The following is a 19,696-nucleotide window of genomic DNA, read 5'->3' as shown; positions in this document are numbered from 1 at the left end:
AAACAACACAAACCAACCCACAGTGCAGTATTGGGAACTGATAGGAAATCAAGATTGTGACTTGCCAGGCAGCAAACACAGCAGAATCAGGAGGTGCCAGTGAACTGCCTTTGGAGAGTTTCCCCCCTCCTGCTGTCTGCCAGCCTGCCTTTACCTTGTTTGGAGGCTTAGTACCAGCCTTGGAATGATTACCTGCCTATTGACCAAAGGGCAAAACCTTGAAAATCTAGTGGCAGTCGTCAGTTGGACTGCACTTCAGTCTGCTGAGAAGAAGCTGAGCTAGCACGTGTTAAGGAATTGTCCTAGGCATGGCTAGATATTTCATTAAAGCATTTCTAGCTAACTAGGAACTGTGCAATTCATACACTAAACATGTCAGAGAACAGTCAGCAAAATGACATTGGGTACCTAGGAAAAGCTGAGAGAGGCTGGTTGTTTACTTGGACAGCTTTTATGTTTACCACAGAGAGCCTAATTCATTAATTTTAGCAAATGCCTACAACGTTACCTCTGAAAATATATCTGGGGGCAAAGCTCCTTTCATGTGTGTAAAGAACTTAGACAAGAAGCACTTGCTCTTGTGTTTGGCATTCTTTTGTGTAACAGAAAAGACCACAAAAAAACCCATCTGCCAATCAAGAGAAAAACCGAAACCAGGCAAGAACCCGAATGGGAACAGCACCACAAGAGGCTGCCCGTGCCTCTCTTCTGTGTGCAGGGGTTTACTTAGGGACTTAGAAACTGCTACAGTACCAGAGCACACTTATAACTATCCTGCATGAGAGATATGCTAGAAATCAGGGGAGGTTTTGGCTGACCACAATGCAGACTTGGTGCCCCATTTTCTGACCAGGACCTTGCAGCTCTGCTGCACGGGAGCTGTCAGTCTCTGCTGGGAGAACAGTGTTTCTGAGCCATCTGGAATGAATTGCCTCCTGGAGAAATTTGTTCTCATCGCCTAACTCCCAGTGACATACAGGTGTCTAATACTTGTTTGAAATTCACTCCTAGCCAAGAAATACCACCGTTGTCCCATGTTCTGTAGGATCATTCTGTGCTGGAAGAAGAATGTTTTCTTTTAAGAATGTCATTAAATAGCTCCTTTGTTTTGTCCAAGGAGGATGAGAAAGTACCAGCTCCCAATGTATCTTTTCTCTGAGCTTCATTATTTTGTGTGTTTCAGGGATGTCCCTTTTATTCATATCTCTCTCAAAAAAGCACCAGTTCTGTTTCTTCAAATGCTTCTTTCAAAGAATATCTAGCTCTGTAAACCTCTTCTCTATTTCTCTGAATTTTTCCATTATTTTCGTTGATGGAACAACCAAAACAGAATATAACATCCCTGCCCAGAATGTGCCGGTGACATCAAGCCTGTTATTGCTGTATTTTTCAGCGCCTTCAATCCTATTTCTTCTGCAGTCTGCTGCTTCTGGCAGCTGCCGGTGCAAACTGAGCTGAGGGAATCTAAAACAGTGGCCAACTCCTTTGGGTGTGATGATTGCAATTTAATTAGCACCTAGCAAGGTGCCTAAACAGGTGAAGTGATTCTTTGAGCTATTTGCCGTTTTGTGCTGTCAGTACTGAGTTTTGAATCATTCCATAATTTCTCATTAACAACAATCCCTTCTCCATCTTGCTAGAAGGTGGACAACTATAAATATTATCAATTATCAAGCCTCTGTGCAGAGTTGAAGTGCACCTTTTCATGTTGTTTAACATGTGTGAAAATGTAGGTAAGGAAATAGTTCTGGAAGGTGGGATAAATTAGCAAGCGTTTAGTTGCATGGTCTACAGCCACCGGAGAATTGGTGTGTGACCTTAATGTGTTATATTCCATGTTTCTGACTTCGCTGCAAAAGGAACTGCAGTAGAGGGAGTACATAAAGACAGTGCTTGTAAGACAGAAGGAAAAAAGCTAATGCAACACAAATGGAAAACTAAAAATCTTCCATTTGGTGATACATTTATGTTAGGGATTTTGTACTTTTTGCTTCTGAGGTGAAGTGATGTGGTCTTACCCAAGCTTTGAGTGTATAATCTGAGTTAAAGCCGCATTTTCTGAGGAGTTTCAGTAACACCATTTTTACTTCAAAGTTTCATTCTACTCGGGGTTGCTTTTCCTCCCACACAAAAGTCTTTACTTTCTTTATACTTTTGTATGAAAACTATAAACTGTAGCAAGCTGAAGAAAGATCTCCCAATGGTGCCTTTCTCAAATGTTCGTAAGCATGGTTTCGCAGCCTGGGAAAAGACAAAAAAACCTGTGGCAGATGAGGCTTGGGAGGACGGACAGACTGCTGCAAAGAGTTGTTACCTGGCAGGGAAGCTGTGGCAACCCACCTTTTGTTTTCTCATACTCAGTCCAGCTGGGAAGTAAAACTGTCTTGCAAATCTCAGCAAAGTTTAAATTTTGCATACCGTAAGGGGGGGAAACTAATCATGAGGATGGTTTAAGCTATGCTCTTTTAGAGCATCTCCACAGTTACTATGGTTAAGCTGATAAATAGTGACTCGACTGCAAGCAGTTGAATACTGTGGTATGAGATCAGTGCCTTGTGGGAAAAACACCTACAGGTTCGGCCTTCCCAACAGCAGAGTTAATGTGTGGATGCTTAATGATGATGGGATGACAGTCTGATCGTGCAAGAGGCCTTGTTTTCAGTTCCTTGCTTTTGTAGGTATACATGTGGTATGTTATACATAGATAAATATTTATTATAAGCAAAACAAGTTTTTAAATATATGGACCTGATGGAAAACTCCAGGCACTAGAGCCTTTGCATTGCTGCTGTTCTCCCTTCCCTCCCCCACACAGCATATGTACGATTCCTCTGTTCTCTCCCTTTCCAGATGGAGCCGGTTGGACAGAAGCAGCCTTATGATTTCACAAAAATGCTTCAGGTGCAGTGTCCATCTCAGGTAAAAGGGTTTCCTTATTACTGTGAGATTTTATTTACTTTCTGCAGAATTTCCAAGTCTTGAAATACTGTTATTGTCTTCTGAAGTTCTTGGGAATGTGCACTTACTCAAGATACTGCACTGTTAAAAACTCAGTGTACTTCCAGTTCATTGACACAGACTCTTTATTTTCTAAAGATGAAATTATGAAAACAAGAACTTCTGACATAATTTAGTTAAATCATTTTACTGTGTCAGGTGTTTTTTTATTCAAAATATAACTAGCTAATCTGAATTTATTAATTGCCGATATCAGGGGTCTATTATCAGTATTAAAATCTGTGTCACCAATGAAATTCAATCCATGTATTTTATATAATTTAGCTTTTCTGTAATTTGACTCTGTCTGCTGCCAGGTTTAACTATTTTAGTCCCCAGAGCTGTCAGTAGCCCAGTAGTATCTTCAGGGTGTGAGCATCTCTGGTTCAAAGAACAAGTTCTTGAATGTTTTTGCATTTAAGCTCTAACTTGAATAATTTGATAGTGATAAAATATTACTGGCATCCGAAAGCTTCACTGAACAGCAATTAAAGCATGAAAGAAATTGAATTATGTGTTTTGTTTGATGTCAGGTTTAAGGCAAGAGGTGGTGCAGTCCCTAGAGCATACCAGGGCTTAATTTTCAGGTCTAACCTGACTTATTTCACTAGTGCAATGTTCATTCAAAAATATAATACTGCAAAGATTTTCTTCTCTTGGAAAACCTAACCAGAAGACTTCAAGGTCAGCTGACTGCGTTTCCACTAACGTTGGTAAACATACTCTCTTCGCTCTGCAGGAAAATCCATATTTGTTCACATATAGAAATAGTAACTACTCATCTTCCCTGGAGACATCAAACACCAAAGAAATATCTCAGGTACAGTAGCACTGTTTGCGTCATATGGACCGAGTGTATTCCAGGCAGTGGGGCAGGTGGGTGAGAGTGTGCTGGAGCCTAATTAAACAACACTACCTGGGAAAACTAAATACAAACCTCCATCTCTTTATTTCCATGCTTGACTAAATAGTCAGATGCTTAACAGTACATTTTCTCCTTGGTGAATTTTGTGGAGTGTGATTTAAGGTAGATGTGTTCAGCCAGCCTAAACTAAGTCTTGCCTTCACTGTTAAAAACCTTTTTTAAACATCTTAAACAGTGTTAATTTCCCTAGGATAAGAAGACGGAAAATTTAGTCCTGGAGGAAAGTAGATCAGATCAGCATGACGCCACTGTATGGGTCTGATTTTGTCTTGTTTATGCCATAGTAAAACTGAAGAACAATGGATTATTCGTTTTTCTTTTTTGTGAGTTAGTTGCAGATTAGATGTGCAGAGATAAATGGCTGTGCTTTTTTTTTTTTTTTTTTTTTTTTTAAGTCATGGTACTCTGGTTCTGAGCAGAGCTTGGTGCTCTTAAGCAGCAACAGAGGGAGGTGAGAACGCTCATTTTCATGCACAGTGTTTAGACCACATCTGCACTCAAAATGGCCTATGCGTCATCGGAATACACATTTCTCCTCTCATTCTAATATAATGCCAACTGTTTTGTTAGTTACTCTGGATGTATAGACATCTCCCTGGGGCGATGGTACCTACCACTCTGACTTTTGGTGGTAGTTATAGTGTAGGACACAAGAAGAAACACTGTGTTATGTTTGTGGGTTTGTTTTTTGTGTGGGGTTTTTTAAATAAAAAAAACAAACCAAAATGAAACAATGGGACAAGACACACAAATTTATTTTCCTTACTCAAGTTAGCCTACTTAAGGAGTTCTGTAGAGAAATTTGTTGCAAACACATGTCCTTGGGTCTTGTGCAATGCTCTGCTCTGGTACACTGACAGTCAGCCTTCGCTGACTGTCCTTGGGGCGCTTCCATCAGTTGATGGCAAGCCAAAAGAGCCAGGAGGGCAAATCCCTGGCTGCATGTAGAGGGCTGCGCGCAGAGAAGGCAGACTCATGGCCTGCTGACAAAGGTACAGTTTCGTGCTGGGATATTCCAGGGATGTTCAAACAGTTTCTTGCAAAAAGAGGCAAGCTCGCCTAGCTCGGAGTACGGCCACACAAAATGTTGCATAGCTGAACACGGCACAGCACGGAGTCTGAAATAACTGGCCCTGCTGGTAGGCAAGAGCCATGCTGCACTAATATGGCCATGTGACTTCTGAGCAGGCTGAGCTTTTGTCTGCCTTCAAAGGGCAACTGTAGGCATGGCCTGAGGACAGGCTGAGCTGGGAAGATGTGTACAAAGTGCGTGGGAAATTTGTTAATCTAATGCCTGAAACATAAATGGTTTTTCATGACCAGAGTATAGTGAGTCTGATGCAAAGTCTTGCCCTGTCTGTCTTTTCAGGAGAGGATTTATGGAACAGATATTCCCTGTTTTGACCGGGATCCCTCTGATACAGTTCCAGTTTCAGGTACAGTCCTATAAAATTTTATTGTAGAGCTACTTCATTTGATGATAGAAGTGGAACAGGAACTGGGTTTAATTAGGAAAGGTACACTTTTCTTTGAAGCAGTGCACTCTATTCACTGTGGCTTTTAAGATCCTGTTTGGAACAAAATAAATAGTTGTATGCAGGATGTAAGTTCTCCCTCAAGGATGGTAAAAACTTATGCAACCGCACCTTCCATGTACAAAGAAGTGACAGTGGAAAAGACAGGAGGTAGTCGGGTACTTCAGTTGCAGAGGTGGGTAAACTGCGTATGTGTGAAGTAGGGGCTTTTGTGAGTGCAGTCTGGGGTGCAAAAAGCCACATGGAATTCTGTCCCTGGGTGGATTTTGTCTTCCCTCAGAAGCTGTGATGGTTCCCAGATTTCCACCCTGTGCTGGCACCAGAGCTGTGCCTGCTTTTCAGTCACTTCCACTGGTTAGAACAAATTTGAGTAAGCACAGATGACAGACCAAAATCTTACTGCCGCCCTTGTTGCTGTAGCTAATGCCCAGCTATGGTACCAAGAGCCGTTTCTCATTTGATGCCTGTCAGTGTCTGTCATTTTTAGCTGATGCTGTCATGAATATTAAAATACTGTCTTTGCAATGCTTAATGCTTTATGCTTATTCTAAGGAAAAATTCTGATAACCATCACAATTTGAAGTTTTCTTTCTTTCCTCTTTCCTTTACACTATCTTTATTTTTTATTTATTAGTTCATAATTTGAAGCCGGCAGATATTCGTGTAATTGCCGCCCTGGGAGATTCGCTCACAGTAAGTAAAGATCACTGGATAACCATCGTTAAAGCAAGTAATGAAAAAGCATTTTTCAATTTTTAACTGGAGAAATAGAATACATACAGTTATGCTCTATTGAGCCAAACATTTTTTTTTCACATATTCTTTTCCACACTCCACCTTGACTGACTGATAATCAGATCATGAGTCTAATTGAGCACACAGTTCCCATTTAAAGTCCACAAGAGTGCCACACAAGGAAGAGCCAGGAGATTAGATTGCACAGCAGCAAAACCAGCCTCCTAGAGTGGACTTGCAACAATTGCTTTTCTTTATTGATTCTCGGCAAATCCCAAGGTATTGGCCTTCAAAGCTATTAGTGAGCAGCATAAATAGAAAGAAAAAAAAATCTGCAGCTAATTGTGTCTATGTGTATAGATATATGCTATAATAAATATATATATGATAATACCAAGCTTATAAAGTTATGTTCGTTTATACTAACTAAATGTTTGAGTAAAATTGCAATAAATCATCATGTGTATGAAGTGTAACTTATCTTGAGATTTTTTTTTTTTTTTTTTTGGATACTGTTTCTGGAACTACATAAACTTGTTACCCTTAGACTGGCTGTGATTCTTCAACCAGTGACGGCTGCTTCGCAGTGCATATCATAATTCATGTGTCTTATGTGTTCTGTGCTAATTACCACATTAAATCCTTGTAGTGTCCTTTCTTGGGGAAACTGGGTGAGGGAATATGAAAAATCGCCACGCCACTTTTTAATGTAAGGAACATTATAATAAATTATTCATTCAGGACCATTGCTATCTTATTTATTCCTTATGTAAATTTAGAATTATACGAGTATTTTGAACATTCTCAACCAATTTTTTTCCCTACTTGATCTAATCAAGAAGTTGATAGAAGAGGGTAATTCACTGGAGCAGAATTAAAATACCCTCAGCCCTTGATCCTCTTGAGAACAAGGGTCTGTTATATTTTGGTAAGATGACGTAGCTTGCTTCATTAATATACTCTTCAATTATTTTCACTAGGATCAGTCAGAGAACTAGTTACTGTAGAAATTCTTATTTTCTGAAGGTGAACTCCTCTTTTCTCCTGCTTCCAGGCAGGTAATGGGGCAGCATCCAAACCCCATGATGTTGCGGATGTCCTGACTCAATACCGAGGTGTTTCTTGGAGGTGAGTCCCAGGTATTTCCCTCCCACCAGCGGGAGGGAATCCGTTTTCTCGTGTCTTGATATGTATAGTTGTTTTTGTAGCAAATGGAATCTTGTGGAGAGTGAATGTGACTTCACGTTTTGCATAGAGGCACATGGTTGTGCTATTCAAACTAGTGGTTCTCTCGAGTACGATGTGGCATGGCTGGAACAGGCCTGGATACACGGATAAACAGTGGTCCTTGTTAAGAAGGTCTCTACTCTTCAGATGGTTGTAGCTATTGCAAAGGGGACTTTGAGATCCCAGTGGCATTGCACCACTTGCACACTCTGCATTTCTGTCCCTGCTGTTTGTGTATTCTCTCTGCTCTTGTGGCCCACGTCACCCATTTGTCTCATTTAAAATCAGTGGTCTAGAAAAAAGTGAAAATGGGATCTTTGCTGCTGCTGCTGCTGTTTCATATGCTGTATCTATTTCCTTAACCCTTTCCCAGCATTGCTTACATCAGGCAGAACAGTTTATCAATTATGAGTCAGTACAGACTCTTATATATGTAGCATTTGATTAGACAGGTCAAAAAGTCACTCTGAAGAAAGGTGATCATGTTCGCTTGTTATTCTGCAACTGTAAATTTATGATTTAACACCAAACCTGTCAGGCTGATTTTCTGTTCGTCACCTCTTACCCCGTCTCAGTCACTGCAGGTCTATAAGAAGTTTAAACAGGTACTAAAGCACTTCAAAATATTCTGTTCCAAATTAAAGGGATACTTTAGAGGTGTTTTAAGTCCATCTTTTTGTATTTTGATCTTTAATAATAATCTGCTGGCATTTGGGGTGGGGGAAGTATACTAGCATTTTCTACAGCATGGAGAGTAAAGAGCACGTAGACATATGTTGAATTTTACCAGTCTAGCAGTATTCTTCCTGCTGAGTGAAATGGGGGGCAAAAGGTATTGAGTATACTTATCAGTCTGACGTATATGCTTTTAGAACTTGTTGTTATGGATACAAAGGATTTGTTAACTAAAAATGGAAGTAATAAATATTTTAATAGGGAGAAAAATATCAAAGATGACGGCTTTAAAAAAAAAAATCTAATTTCTTTCAGCTAGGTTTGAACACATGCCAAGACACATGAGAGAATTCAAAGGGCAGCTCTAGTGTACAGAGCTTTTAATATGATTACTATGATTATGACAGAGTCTCTGATTTTGTGACCCTGTTGGTATGCACAGAAAGAGCTTGCTTTGACTTGGTACAACCACCAGAGAATGCGCTGTGTACCCGTGTAGAAACCCCATGAGGGGGAGCTGTCTGTCTTAGTCCGTTGCCTTACCAAGTCCATCGTACACTGGAACACGTTTTCCTTGTTCTTTCTTTTTAACAGTGTTGGAGGAAATGAAAACATAAGCACAGTCACGACACTAGCAAGTAAGTGCCTATTCCCGTAAACCTGATAAATATTGGGAGCTGTTTATTAAAACAGCTGTTATTATAAAAGAAGACATGAAGAAAGATTTACAATTTGTAGCATGACAGCACCAGTCTCTTGGTATTCAACGTCCAGTGCTGAGTGAAAGTTGCATAATGACCAAGCTGTAATTTGCTGTGCATGACTTAACTATGTATTTTGTAATTCCCAGGGGTTTGGTTGTTTCAATATTCTCCTGTTGTTGGTTATAGTTCTGCCCAAAATGTGTTGAGGATAGATGAATCAAAGATCTTAGATCAGAGCCTAAAGAAGCTATTTTGACTGTATGGGAAAGTTGTTCTAGGCAGTAGCAGAATCACTTTACAAGATCAGATTTTACATGCTTTTTAGAGGTCAAGGCATTTTAGATCTGGGGTGTTGTAAGGCTGCTTTGTAACCTAAGATCTAGAAGGGAATCTTGGGTCTTTGGGGTTAATACATCTGGGGAGATCACGCTAAAGGATTTGATTCCAACCCATCTGCAGTTAGAGTATGACGGCATGAGAGTCTCCCTCCTGAGCGTAGGGTTACTCAGCCTCGCTTACCAGGCGAAATGGTATTGCTAGCCAAGATGGTCGTGTTAGGTTGTGAGATGATACCTGAATTTGTGAAATTCAGAAATCTTGAAGGCAAGGAAGTATTTGTATGGTGTTGAATCTCCACATTTATTATAGTTAAAGGTTATTTTTTTTTAATAGGTATCTCTTAAAGCTTTTTAAAGGTCTTTTACTAAAGTCTAATCTTTATAACCTCATTTGCTACCTGCTGCAGTACGCAACATTTCAGGGTGCTGTCTTTTTCTGCAGACATTCTTCGTGAGTTCAACCCATCCCTGATAGGGTATTCCATTGGCACTGGAAAGGAGACTACAGATAATGCTGCACTCAACCAAGCTGTGGCAGGGAATCGTGCAGAGTAAGAGGAAATCTCTTTTAATTTTAATGGAAAGCTGATTTTTCTTTAAAACTCAGTTCTAACTTAAAAAAGCCCAAACCCTGGACTTTGGCAGGAGCACAATAAGGCTGATAGGCAAACCAAAATATATAACTTTAGCCCATCTCTAGCATGAAGGCCAAAAATTTGTGATGGGGACTTTGCGATGTTTTGAATCTCTGTCAAATAAATTAGCAGCAAAAGCAATGCTTTCTCTAGTATTTTCAACCAAGAAGCACAAAACACGTTACATGCACTACTCAGAAAGCTTCACATCCCTATTGTGAGGCAGAGAAAAAATATTCCTATTTTATAGGAGGTATTTTCAAACCCGCTTGTAAGCAGGACCAAGAGTTTGTGTAGAGAAACTAGGAGAAAGTTGTGGGTTGCCTATGGTCAGTCTGTGGCAGAACTGGGAATTAACTAGAGACCACTATGCTCCGTCTTCAGTGAAATTCATATCGTCTCTTTTTCTCTTGGGAAGGCTTCTGATAAGACATGCCTCAGTGACTTGAGGGCACGTAATAACATTGATACATGCACGGATGCTTCAGTGGGGTGTTTATCAATGGCATCTGTACGATGTCGGGAAGGAGCAAAGTGCATTTATTTTGTGTCAGCCCAGTGCATTTTCTATATAGCTTGTAAAAGTGTAACTATGCAGCATTTGCAAAGTGCTTGAGTGCCTGTTGGATACTAATTGTTTGACTTTTTTTTTTTTTCCCCATCACTATCTCAAAATATAGCCTTTTTGGAGTATCATACCTTTCGGTCAATGAAAATTGTACTTTCCCAGGTTTTTTTAGCCGTTATGTGAGGGAGGTCCATTCATCAGCTTTTCTATTAGCCTTGCTGGCTATGCAGGATTCTTTTTTTTACTGTTATTATTTTATGATTTTATTTTTCTCTTCTCTTTAGGGATGTTCCTGCACAGGTTAGAAGACTGGTGGACCGCATGAAGAACGACACTGTGAGTTTAACATGTCATTAATATCTTTAGAATGAAGTTATATGGCATCATTAGTTTCTAACAGACAAACAGCAGATGCCAAACATTAAAACTATGGGTACAGCCGTGTACAGTGTAGTATTCCCTAGTGCAGAATGTGAGTCAGTACAAAATAATCTATGGCTTCGTCTTAAGTGAATTTGTACCAGCATGTGATAGTTACTATCAAACACAAATAATTGTAATCTTCTTATCGTTTTTACTGCAAGTGGCTGGTAAATTCAGCACTGTTGCTTCCCCTCCCAACCTACATTACCCTGTAAAGTGACTGAAATTTGCTACGATTTTGCTGTGGTACTATTCATTATCTTGTAAGCACGTGGTTTTTCCAGCAGTAATGATACGCGCTAGGATGGTGAGGGCAAGCTTTTCAAGTGGCAAATCTCATGTGGAGTGAACATGTGAGGTGAGGAAAGGACTTGTTTTCTTTAGAAACAATTTAGTCCCTTCTTTCACTTAGTCATCAACTGATTTTTGATTTTAGGAATTATTTGATTAATGGTCTGTAAAACACACATTAGGATGAGGATCACTTGCAGATTTTTCACCTCAACTAGTGCTTTGAATGTTTGCTATTTGTAATTTGACAAACATGCTATGCAATCAGTGGCCTAAGTTAGATGATGTTATTTTGGCTTTCCAATTGTGCATTTGGAAAGCAGCCAAAAAGCCTTGAAAATAACTGTGTGCATGTCTAGTATAAATACTCTGGTGAATAACATATTGGCAAAAATATTTGCAGTGCCTTTCTTTTTGATTCACTTTCTTTTAAACAAGATTTCACTCTGGCTGTATCTGAAATGAGATTAAAAGGGATAGCAACTAACAATGAAGTGGTTGGATGCTTTTCATTCAAACCATTCAAGGCTTCTAAGTATTATTCTGCTGTATTTATCAGCTTGGAAAGGTCACACAACAGAAATTAATACAAATACCTTTTATTTACTAAATTCTTTCTAACTGAAAGGATGTTCATATTGGATGTCATATATGCTCTTTGATTTAAGAGCTCCCCCTTTTTTTCCCTGCTTTTTAAAAACACTTGTTTAGTGCAGGAGGAAAATTTTCCCCTCTTTTAATTTGGATAAGTACATATTGAGACGAAACTACTGAAGAGTGTGTTTACTAGTTGGGATGTGTTGCCTTCTGCCTTTGAAGATAGATGTTTTTAAACCACTTGAGGCTGATGTACTATTGCTGCTTTTCTCAGTGGTGTTTTGCACTGAAATTGGAGTGCTAAGATATTGAGTACAACATCTGCTACATGGTACTAAGCATATCTGAACCTTTCCTCAAGGCTAAGAAGATGTGTGTTTACTGCAGCATATTTTCCTTGCATTAGGTAGCCCTTTGCAAAATCCCTCCAGAGGAAAAAGTGCTATAATTCTTTACCAGTATCGTTAGATAGAGTTAATATTGCCTTTCTATTCTTTGCAGTTTGTCTCACAATAAGACCAAAATATAGTGCCCTCCAGGGTTTTCCAGCAGGATAGCTGCATTATTTATGACACAGTAGGACATATACCATCATTTTTGTAATGAAGATATATTCCTAGAACTGCAGGAGGAGTCACTCAGTGTACACGCACAAGATAGTGCTAAGAAAAGCATACACATGGATTTTGAGCAATAGTTTCCTAAAGCAAATAATTTTGCATGGTGCTACTGATATTGGAAAACCTTATTTAGATCATACTAGTTTCTACACTTTGTCATGACTGAAAATTTATTTTTGTTGTGGATGCTTAGAGAACTATAGCCAGGTATCCTGAGAAATGTTAAATTTGTGTTTAGTATGTTGACTGCCCCTCTTCCCTTTCTTTCTTTCTTTTTTTTTTTTTTTTTTAATTCAATAACTTTCATTCCATCTCTTTCTGTGTGCAGAGAATAAATTTGCAGACTGACTGGAAGGTCATAACACTTCTCATAGGAGGAAACGACCTATGTGATTTCTGCAAGAATCCAGTAAGTCCCCTGCTGCCTACAGCATGAACTGGGACACCCTGGGCATAGGTTCTCTATGCATTGCAGTGGGTGAGAGGGCAGAACTCAGTGAGTGAGACCAAAATAAGGTAGGTCTTATTTGTGCAGCTCTGGAATGTAACTGTACTGAGACCTTCAGGTTGTCCAACTTAATGTTCTGATAAATGAAGCGGTATCTTTAGAACACCTGTAAGTTTTGCTGATAACTAAGATAATCTTCCATTATCTACTCACTTTACCACCTGTAGATAAAAGGGCAAAGGTTTTTGCTCTTCTTTGCCTTGTGCACAGTCATACTCCTTAGTCTTACTTGGTGTTCTCTTATCAGTTTCAGTGCTATGGGAATGGTTCTATCCGCAGCTCATGCTGATGCAATTATATATAATATAATATAATATCTATTGTATATGTATATAATATATATACACATACTGTATGTAGCCTTTGGTATGTGTGAATACAGAGAAGGTGAAAGGCTGTGGCAGACTCCTCACTTAGTGATGAGTCTTACCTACTTATAAGCAGCAGAGCACACACTTTTCATTTTGCATGATTAATTTCAGATCAGGAAAAACAGCAAAGCAGCACAGCAAGATGGTTATAAAACAAGGAAGGGAGCAAATTAACCATTCCTACCTACTGCTCCTGACCCAGACACAAAATGGCAGTCACACATGAGTGTGGGTGGCAAGGAGATAGCATATCTGCATCCACAGATCACCGTGATACTTCCTTTATGTTGCACAGCCACAAATAGTGCCAACCACAATGCTCTTGGTGAGCTGTGATTTAGGAAATGAATAAGGGAACTGAGCTGTCTGGTTTTGTGAGTAGGCCAGTGGGGCTCTCAACAATCTTTTGCTTGAAATTAAATCAAAGAGAATTAAGGCTGAAAAATAAGATAGGCGTTTCTCATAGGGAAGCTTATCTGATTGTCGAATAGTTCCACAAGTGAAGAAATAAAAGTTGGATTACTTGAGACAATTAAATTAGAGGGTTTAAGCCACCCAAATGGAACAGGGAAATTTCACTGCTGAGAGGCAAGTATATATTCCCAGATAAACACCTAAGCTTTGCCAGTTATTATTTGTGGCAGGTAAGGAGCATATGGGAGGCGTGTTGCTAATTTTACATACAGCAGAAATAAACCGATCTCTCCCAGAGACACTCCCTGTTTGTGAGTTGCCAGCCATGCTTTTAAGACCAGCCCAAGCAAGCCTGGGGATGGAGGATGTGGTGATGCCTGATAAAGGCCCCTGAATCTGCTCCCTCACTGGTATCCAGCGGCTGCTAGATCTTTTCTTGTGAGTGAGACAGCTGTGATGGGGAAAGAAGAAAAGCAGAGACGGGACAGTTTTGCCTAAGACTCTGCTACTCTTGACCCAACAGTTAAAACCACAAATGGTGCTGTGAGAGCATTCTGTGTGAGAGCTAGCTGACTCTAGCTAGTCACTGTTGTGCCTGCTTGAGTAAACTGATAGCAAAATTCAATCCCCTTGCTTCAACAGGTATCCTATTCTCCTGAAAACTACACCTACAACCTGCAAAAAGCTTTGGACATGCTTCACAGCGAGGTAAAACAAACTTTTCTAGTGTGTGGGAGTGAGGATCGTGTTCTGTTTGTAAAGCAGTCACTGACTATTGATTGAGAATTCTGTTCATTGCTTTCATATGTGGACCAGTGCTGTAAGCAGAGATGCTTGCTTGCAGGAAAATCTTTGTGAGAGGCAGCAGAAAGAGACAGAGAAATATTTTACAAAGGAATACGGATGTGCTCGGTTCTAGCTGACGTGCTCTGGACAAATAACATAAAAAGTATTGTAACAAATTTGAAGGAACATATGGTATTCAATGGCTACCAAATGCTTTGCTTGTTCATTACACTGCAAATAAGTATATTTTTGTGGTCGTTGAGGGAGGTTCTTACATTCCCGAGGAGGGTGAGGGAGACGAGAGTATTCAAAGAGTTAGCAGGTGTCTGAGCTGCGCTGAGACCTGTAACAACTTATGTGGACCTTTTTGAAGTGATAATTTTCAAGTGACTGCCATCAGCATTTAAAACAGAACTAGGCAGCGCAGGAAGGGGCTGTAATTTAGTATTGTATGTGTAGGGGATTAGTTGTTTAGAAAGTACTTTGAACACTTCTGTTATAAATAATGCAAGCTGCCGGAGTCAGCAGGCTGCTACCTGAGGTCTGCTGTGGCTGTGTAGGGGCAAAGATGGCACTTTATGCTCCGGGCATTAGCTATGGGTTTACTTGTTCTCTTGGCAGGTTCCACGGGCGTTTGTGAACCTGGTGACAATACTTCCCATAACAAGCCTCCGTGAGCTGCACAAATCAACAAACAATAGCTGCCCAAAGCTGCTTATGAGGTTTGAAGATGATTTCTGTTACAGCTCTTGCTGTTGCTCACAGAGGGCTGCAAGGTCTTCTGGAGAAACTTTTTTTCTTACAGGGAAAAGGCTCTAGTATTGCAGACCACCAAACACTTTCCTCTGTGTATGCACATGTACCTACACATTGATTTCAACACAGCATTTAGAAATACTTGTCTGTCTGTCACTGTCTCTGTATCTGAGCCCTGCTGTTACCACTTTTTGTGGTGGTGCCATTTTAATGACTCATTACTTATGCTGCAAGAGAGTTCAAGCCAGATCAGAAAGAGCTCAGCTGAGTATGACAGAAAAGAGATTAAGACACAGGATCTTCATAGTCGATCACTTTAAACTAGCTTTATTTACAGATTTGCCTTTCTGCAGTCTTAAAATGCTTCGTCTTGCTCGTGTAGTTTCTGATCTCTGTAATCTTATTGCTGATTCTTAGTTTTATTGTTAATTAGTTTCTCAAGTAGAAGTCTGGGATGCTTATGCTACCTGTTACCTCATGGCTCAACAGTCCGCCCAGGTCAGCGTGAATCCAGCACTGAGGTGGCAGGTCTGCACCCCAGTGAGCTTCTGGTGACTGGGGTAGGGTCCAGTGTGTCCCCCCAGACTTGTTTCTGGCAGGACTTGCTTGGTTTCAGAAAAGCACATCTCTCTTTTCTTGACAGAGAGGCAGAATAACCTTGTCCTGTGAAGGTAGGCAGCCATTGCTCCTCCTGCTGCTTGGGCCACGGCGCTGGTACTGGCTACTATGAGATAGATACAGGAGTTAGCTTGGAAGCCAGAGTCACCTTGCTAAAACATCTGCTTTGAATTGATCCTGCTGGATCCCTTCAGCCACAAGGGACTCTGCAGTTGCTCACAGGGGAAGTGCAGACACCTGAAGAGCCCCATTAAAGGAAGTGATTTTACAGGAGGAACATAGATGCGATCCTCTTGCTCTGTTTTAAGGGCTCTCCAGTGACTGTCAATGGAAAAAACAGCTTTTAAGCTCAGAGTGCTGGTGCTTCTGATCACCAGTTGTAGTTTTTCTTTTTAACAAAGGTTACTGGCTGGAGTGCACACGTATCTCAAAGCCCTAACCATTGGGCAAGGACAGTTAGTGAAGCCTTTAAGATTAACTTATCTCAAGATACCGGAAATCTTTTCCCATATTTTCAGGTGCTATGCTGAATTTAACATTTGCCTGTCTGGCAGCAAGCCAAGTTTACAGAGTACTAAACAGACCCTGTTGGGGGATAATAAATGCCTTGCTACTGAACTGAAGAAGAACCTGAAGGAGGCTTTTGATCTTGAAAGCTTGTCTCTTTTTTTTCTGAGTAGCAGCAAATAACCTAAAAAGAGTTTACGTTTCCACTAATTTTGCCTTGCTTATGTTACTGAAGCACTTCTGAAAAGGTTGGTATTGCCTTTCATATAGATGTACTGTAGCAGAAAAATACTGTTTTGTTAGTTGCTCTTCATTAAGGCAAGTTTGGAGGCGGTAGGGATGTGCGTATACTTTTTATGTATCAACTGCATCTCTTTGGAGCTATTGCTCCAAGAGCTCTCTCAGGGATGCTTTACTGTGATTATATGACAGGACTTTTAAATGGAATCCTTTTTCTCACTTGGATTTGTCAAGTAATAATGAGGCATGCCCAGGAAGAGGGAGCATCAGAAGAAAAAAATCATGTGCTAGAAGGATCGAAATTTCAGGGAGGGATAAGGTGGCCAACATGAGTTCACAGAACCTTAAAATGGCTCAGGTTGGAATGGCTCTCTAAGGATGTCAGTCCAGTGTCAGTCTTGGCACCTGTTTTGGTGCGCTGCCATCCTCCATGTGAAACATCCTGCAACTTGTGACCCTCAGTTGATTAGAATGAACTTGTGGGAACTCTGTCTTGAAGGATGCTTGCATGGTTCTGCTGAAACACACCACATTGCGCAGGTGTACTTACGAATGGTTTTTGTGGTGGGTTGGCCCCAGGTGGCAGCAAGGCACCGACACAGCCGCTCATTCACTTCACCCCAGCAGCATGGGGGAGAAAACAAGAGTAACATGAGCAAGAAAACTCAGTGGTCAAAATAAAGTCAGGGAGATCACTTACCAAGTACGTCGCAGGCAAAACAGACTTGGCTTGGGGAACGTAAATGAATTTATTGTCTGTTAGCATAAATATTTAATTACTGATCCACATATTGGGAAATGAACAAATAAAAAAGTTAAACAGTTAAAGCACCTATCCTCCCTCATTCCCAGGCTCAACTTCACTCCAAGCACTCTCCCTCCCACCTTGTAACTGCCGCAGGGTACCCTCAGTCCCTTCAGTGGGGCATGGGTGGTGTGGGCAGCTAGGATCTGGATGTAGTGGTATCTCTCTGTCGCTCCTTTCTTCTCACTCTTGTCCTGTGCTCTGGCAGGAGTCTTTCAGACTTGTGCCTCTCCAGTGTGGGCTCATCTACAGGCTGCGGTGCCTGCTTTGCCATGGGGCACCTCCTCCTCCTTCCTGCTGTTGTTCTCTCCTCCTCTCCCTCTCCAATGTTTTCTGCCCTTTTCTAAACAAGTTTTCACAGAGGCAGCACCATCTTGGCTGACAGACTCAGCTGTGCCCTGTGGTGGATTCGTTCAAGCTGGCTGGAACCAGCCATCTCCAGCACAGGCAGAACCTGGCCTCTCTTCACAGAGGTCACTCCTGCTACCAAAACCTTGACTTTGCCCCTCTCCTTCCACAGGGTCCTGTGCCCTTGTGTCTTAAACCCTCATGATAATTCTGATGAGATCAAGAAGTTGGTCTACTTTAACAGAAGGTATCAGGTAAGGCACGTGGCATTTGTTACAGGTTTAACGTCATCCTCCTGTTGATGAAGGGACCACAGAGAGGCTAATATTTGGAGGTGGAGGACAGTTTCCACTCATTTTAATGATGTAATCGTAGTTATGATTTTAAAAAAAAAAAGGTAATGGGGAGATGGGAATAGGCTCAAGATCTTTACAACTCTGAATCACTAAAACAACAAAACACATAAGAAAAAAAAGTTAAAGAGCCATAGAAAGCAGAGTGTGTCAGAGAGCCAGCAGGTTTTTTTATTACTTATCTCGTTGGAGATCAGATTAAGTCAAAGAACATGATAACACAAGAACAAACATCGGGCATGGGATGTCAGCCAAACCAAAAATGCTTCGGTGGTTCTGGAAGTATATCTTTTTGACAGAAAGTCTAATTACTGAGCAGGCTGCTTGCCCATGTCAGTCAGGCAGCCATCCCCAGGCTGCATCTCTGCAAAGAAGCCTGGGATGTGTGTCTCAAAAAGGTGGCTTTGTTGGCTGCCTGGTGTGAGCTGGAAATCACAGCCAGGTCTGGGTTTCTGCACTAGGGAGGGGGAACCCCTGGGTGAGATGTAAATGGATGGACAGACTCGTATGAGCTGAATGTAAAAGAAAGAACAGTGGCAACTTTTCTTTGACTCTTTAGGAGAGAACCCGCCAATTAGTGGAGAGCGGAAGGTATGACACTAGAGATGATTTCACAGTGGTTATGCAGCCATTTCTGACAAATGTGAAGATGCCAAAAACACAGGTAAAAACAACCAAAATAAATGTCCCTGCACTAAATCCTGATGCAATTCCACTGACTCTTCAAAATTGTCTTGGCTGTAAATGTGACCATCAGTTTTCTGGCTTAATAATTATTACATTCAGTTGAATTAACAACCATAAGTGCAGAAAATGCTTATGGAATAACTTGAAGATAATGGGAAACAGGAATACAGACCTTGAAGACGTGATCTGGGGCACTTAGTCCACTCCACTGCAGTTGGACAACCATGCAGTAGGTATTTAGTTCAAAGTCTTCAGCAGGGAGCACTTGCCCTATATCTCCCATACGTCACAAAGTTGCTTCCAGTACTTTGGTAAATTACTTTTAGTATAAAAGCCCATGTGCTTTGAAAGACTATAATGTGTGAATCTCAGGGGAAGTAAAGAATACAATCGATACCTGTGCCCAGGTATTCTATACCCAGAGTCACAGTGGTCTGTATTCCTTATTCCTTTGGAAATGCTATGTTAAAAAGCTTTAAAAGACTTCTTAATTCTGAGTTACTAGCGTTCTTTGGCCCAGTTTAATTCTCTTGGCCTCAGAGGCCTTTGCCCCTACTTCAGTTTCAAGTCAGCTGGCGTATATCTCTGAAAGAGAGAGGGGATAACGCACACCTTGTTGCATATTTACTGCCTCTGTGACAGCACGCGTCTTGTTCTCTAGGAGGGGTTGCCAGACAGTTCATATTTTGCCCCAGACTGTTTCCACTTCAGCCAGAAGTCCCATTCCCAGGCTGCACGTGCTTTATGGAACAACATGGTAAGATTTTTAAAGGTTGTATTAGTCACTCCTTGTCCACTCCATCTTGCCCTTGGCAGCAACCCCCCTCCTCCTGCCCGCGGGAGCTACTAGGTAGCTAGCCCTATCTCTTTTGAGTCCTTAATTGTGTTTACAAAGGAGACGAGCGGTCATGTGAAGAAACGTCACCTGCACTGTTAAACCAAACATTTCAAACCAGTAAATCTCAGGGTACGTTAAGGCTGGGGGTGTTGAGACTTGTCTCAGGGAGATGATGCCTGCCTGGGATGTTGCTCA

The 19,696-nt window shown here is 41.0% G+C and overlaps 1 protein-coding gene across 1 annotated transcript in view; it reads left to right on the top strand.

Moving 5' to 3' along the window:
- PLB1 (phospholipase B1) overlaps positions 1-19,696 on the top strand; it is an 84,651-nt gene that overhangs the window by 22,137 nt on the left and 42,818 nt on the right. Inside the window, exons 15-28 of the mRNA XM_063328658.1 lie at positions 2,851-2,919; positions 3,737-3,817; positions 5,292-5,358; positions 6,092-6,150; positions 7,247-7,320; positions 8,689-8,732; positions 9,579-9,687; positions 10,624-10,675; positions 12,599-12,679; positions 14,206-14,271; positions 14,971-15,071; positions 17,796-17,877; positions 18,536-18,640; positions 19,325-19,420. Coding sequence (XP_063184728.1) covers positions 2,851-2,919; positions 3,737-3,817; positions 5,292-5,358; positions 6,092-6,150; positions 7,247-7,320; positions 8,689-8,732; positions 9,579-9,687; positions 10,624-10,675; positions 12,599-12,679; positions 14,206-14,271; positions 14,971-15,071; positions 17,796-17,877; positions 18,536-18,640; positions 19,325-19,420 — 1,086 coding nt within the window. The remainder of the gene's footprint in view (positions 1-2,850; positions 2,920-3,736; positions 3,818-5,291; positions 5,359-6,091; positions 6,151-7,246; positions 7,321-8,688; positions 8,733-9,578; positions 9,688-10,623; positions 10,676-12,598; positions 12,680-14,205; positions 14,272-14,970; positions 15,072-17,795; positions 17,878-18,535; positions 18,641-19,324; positions 19,421-19,696) is intronic.

Source organism: Chroicocephalus ridibundus, chromosome 3 (genome assembly GCF_963924245.1).
Source record: "Chroicocephalus ridibundus chromosome 3, bChrRid1.1, whole genome shotgun sequence".
Taxonomy (NCBI): Eukaryota; Metazoa; Chordata; class Aves; order Charadriiformes; family Laridae; genus Chroicocephalus; species Chroicocephalus ridibundus.
This window is presented reverse-complemented; position numbering and strand designations above follow the sequence as displayed.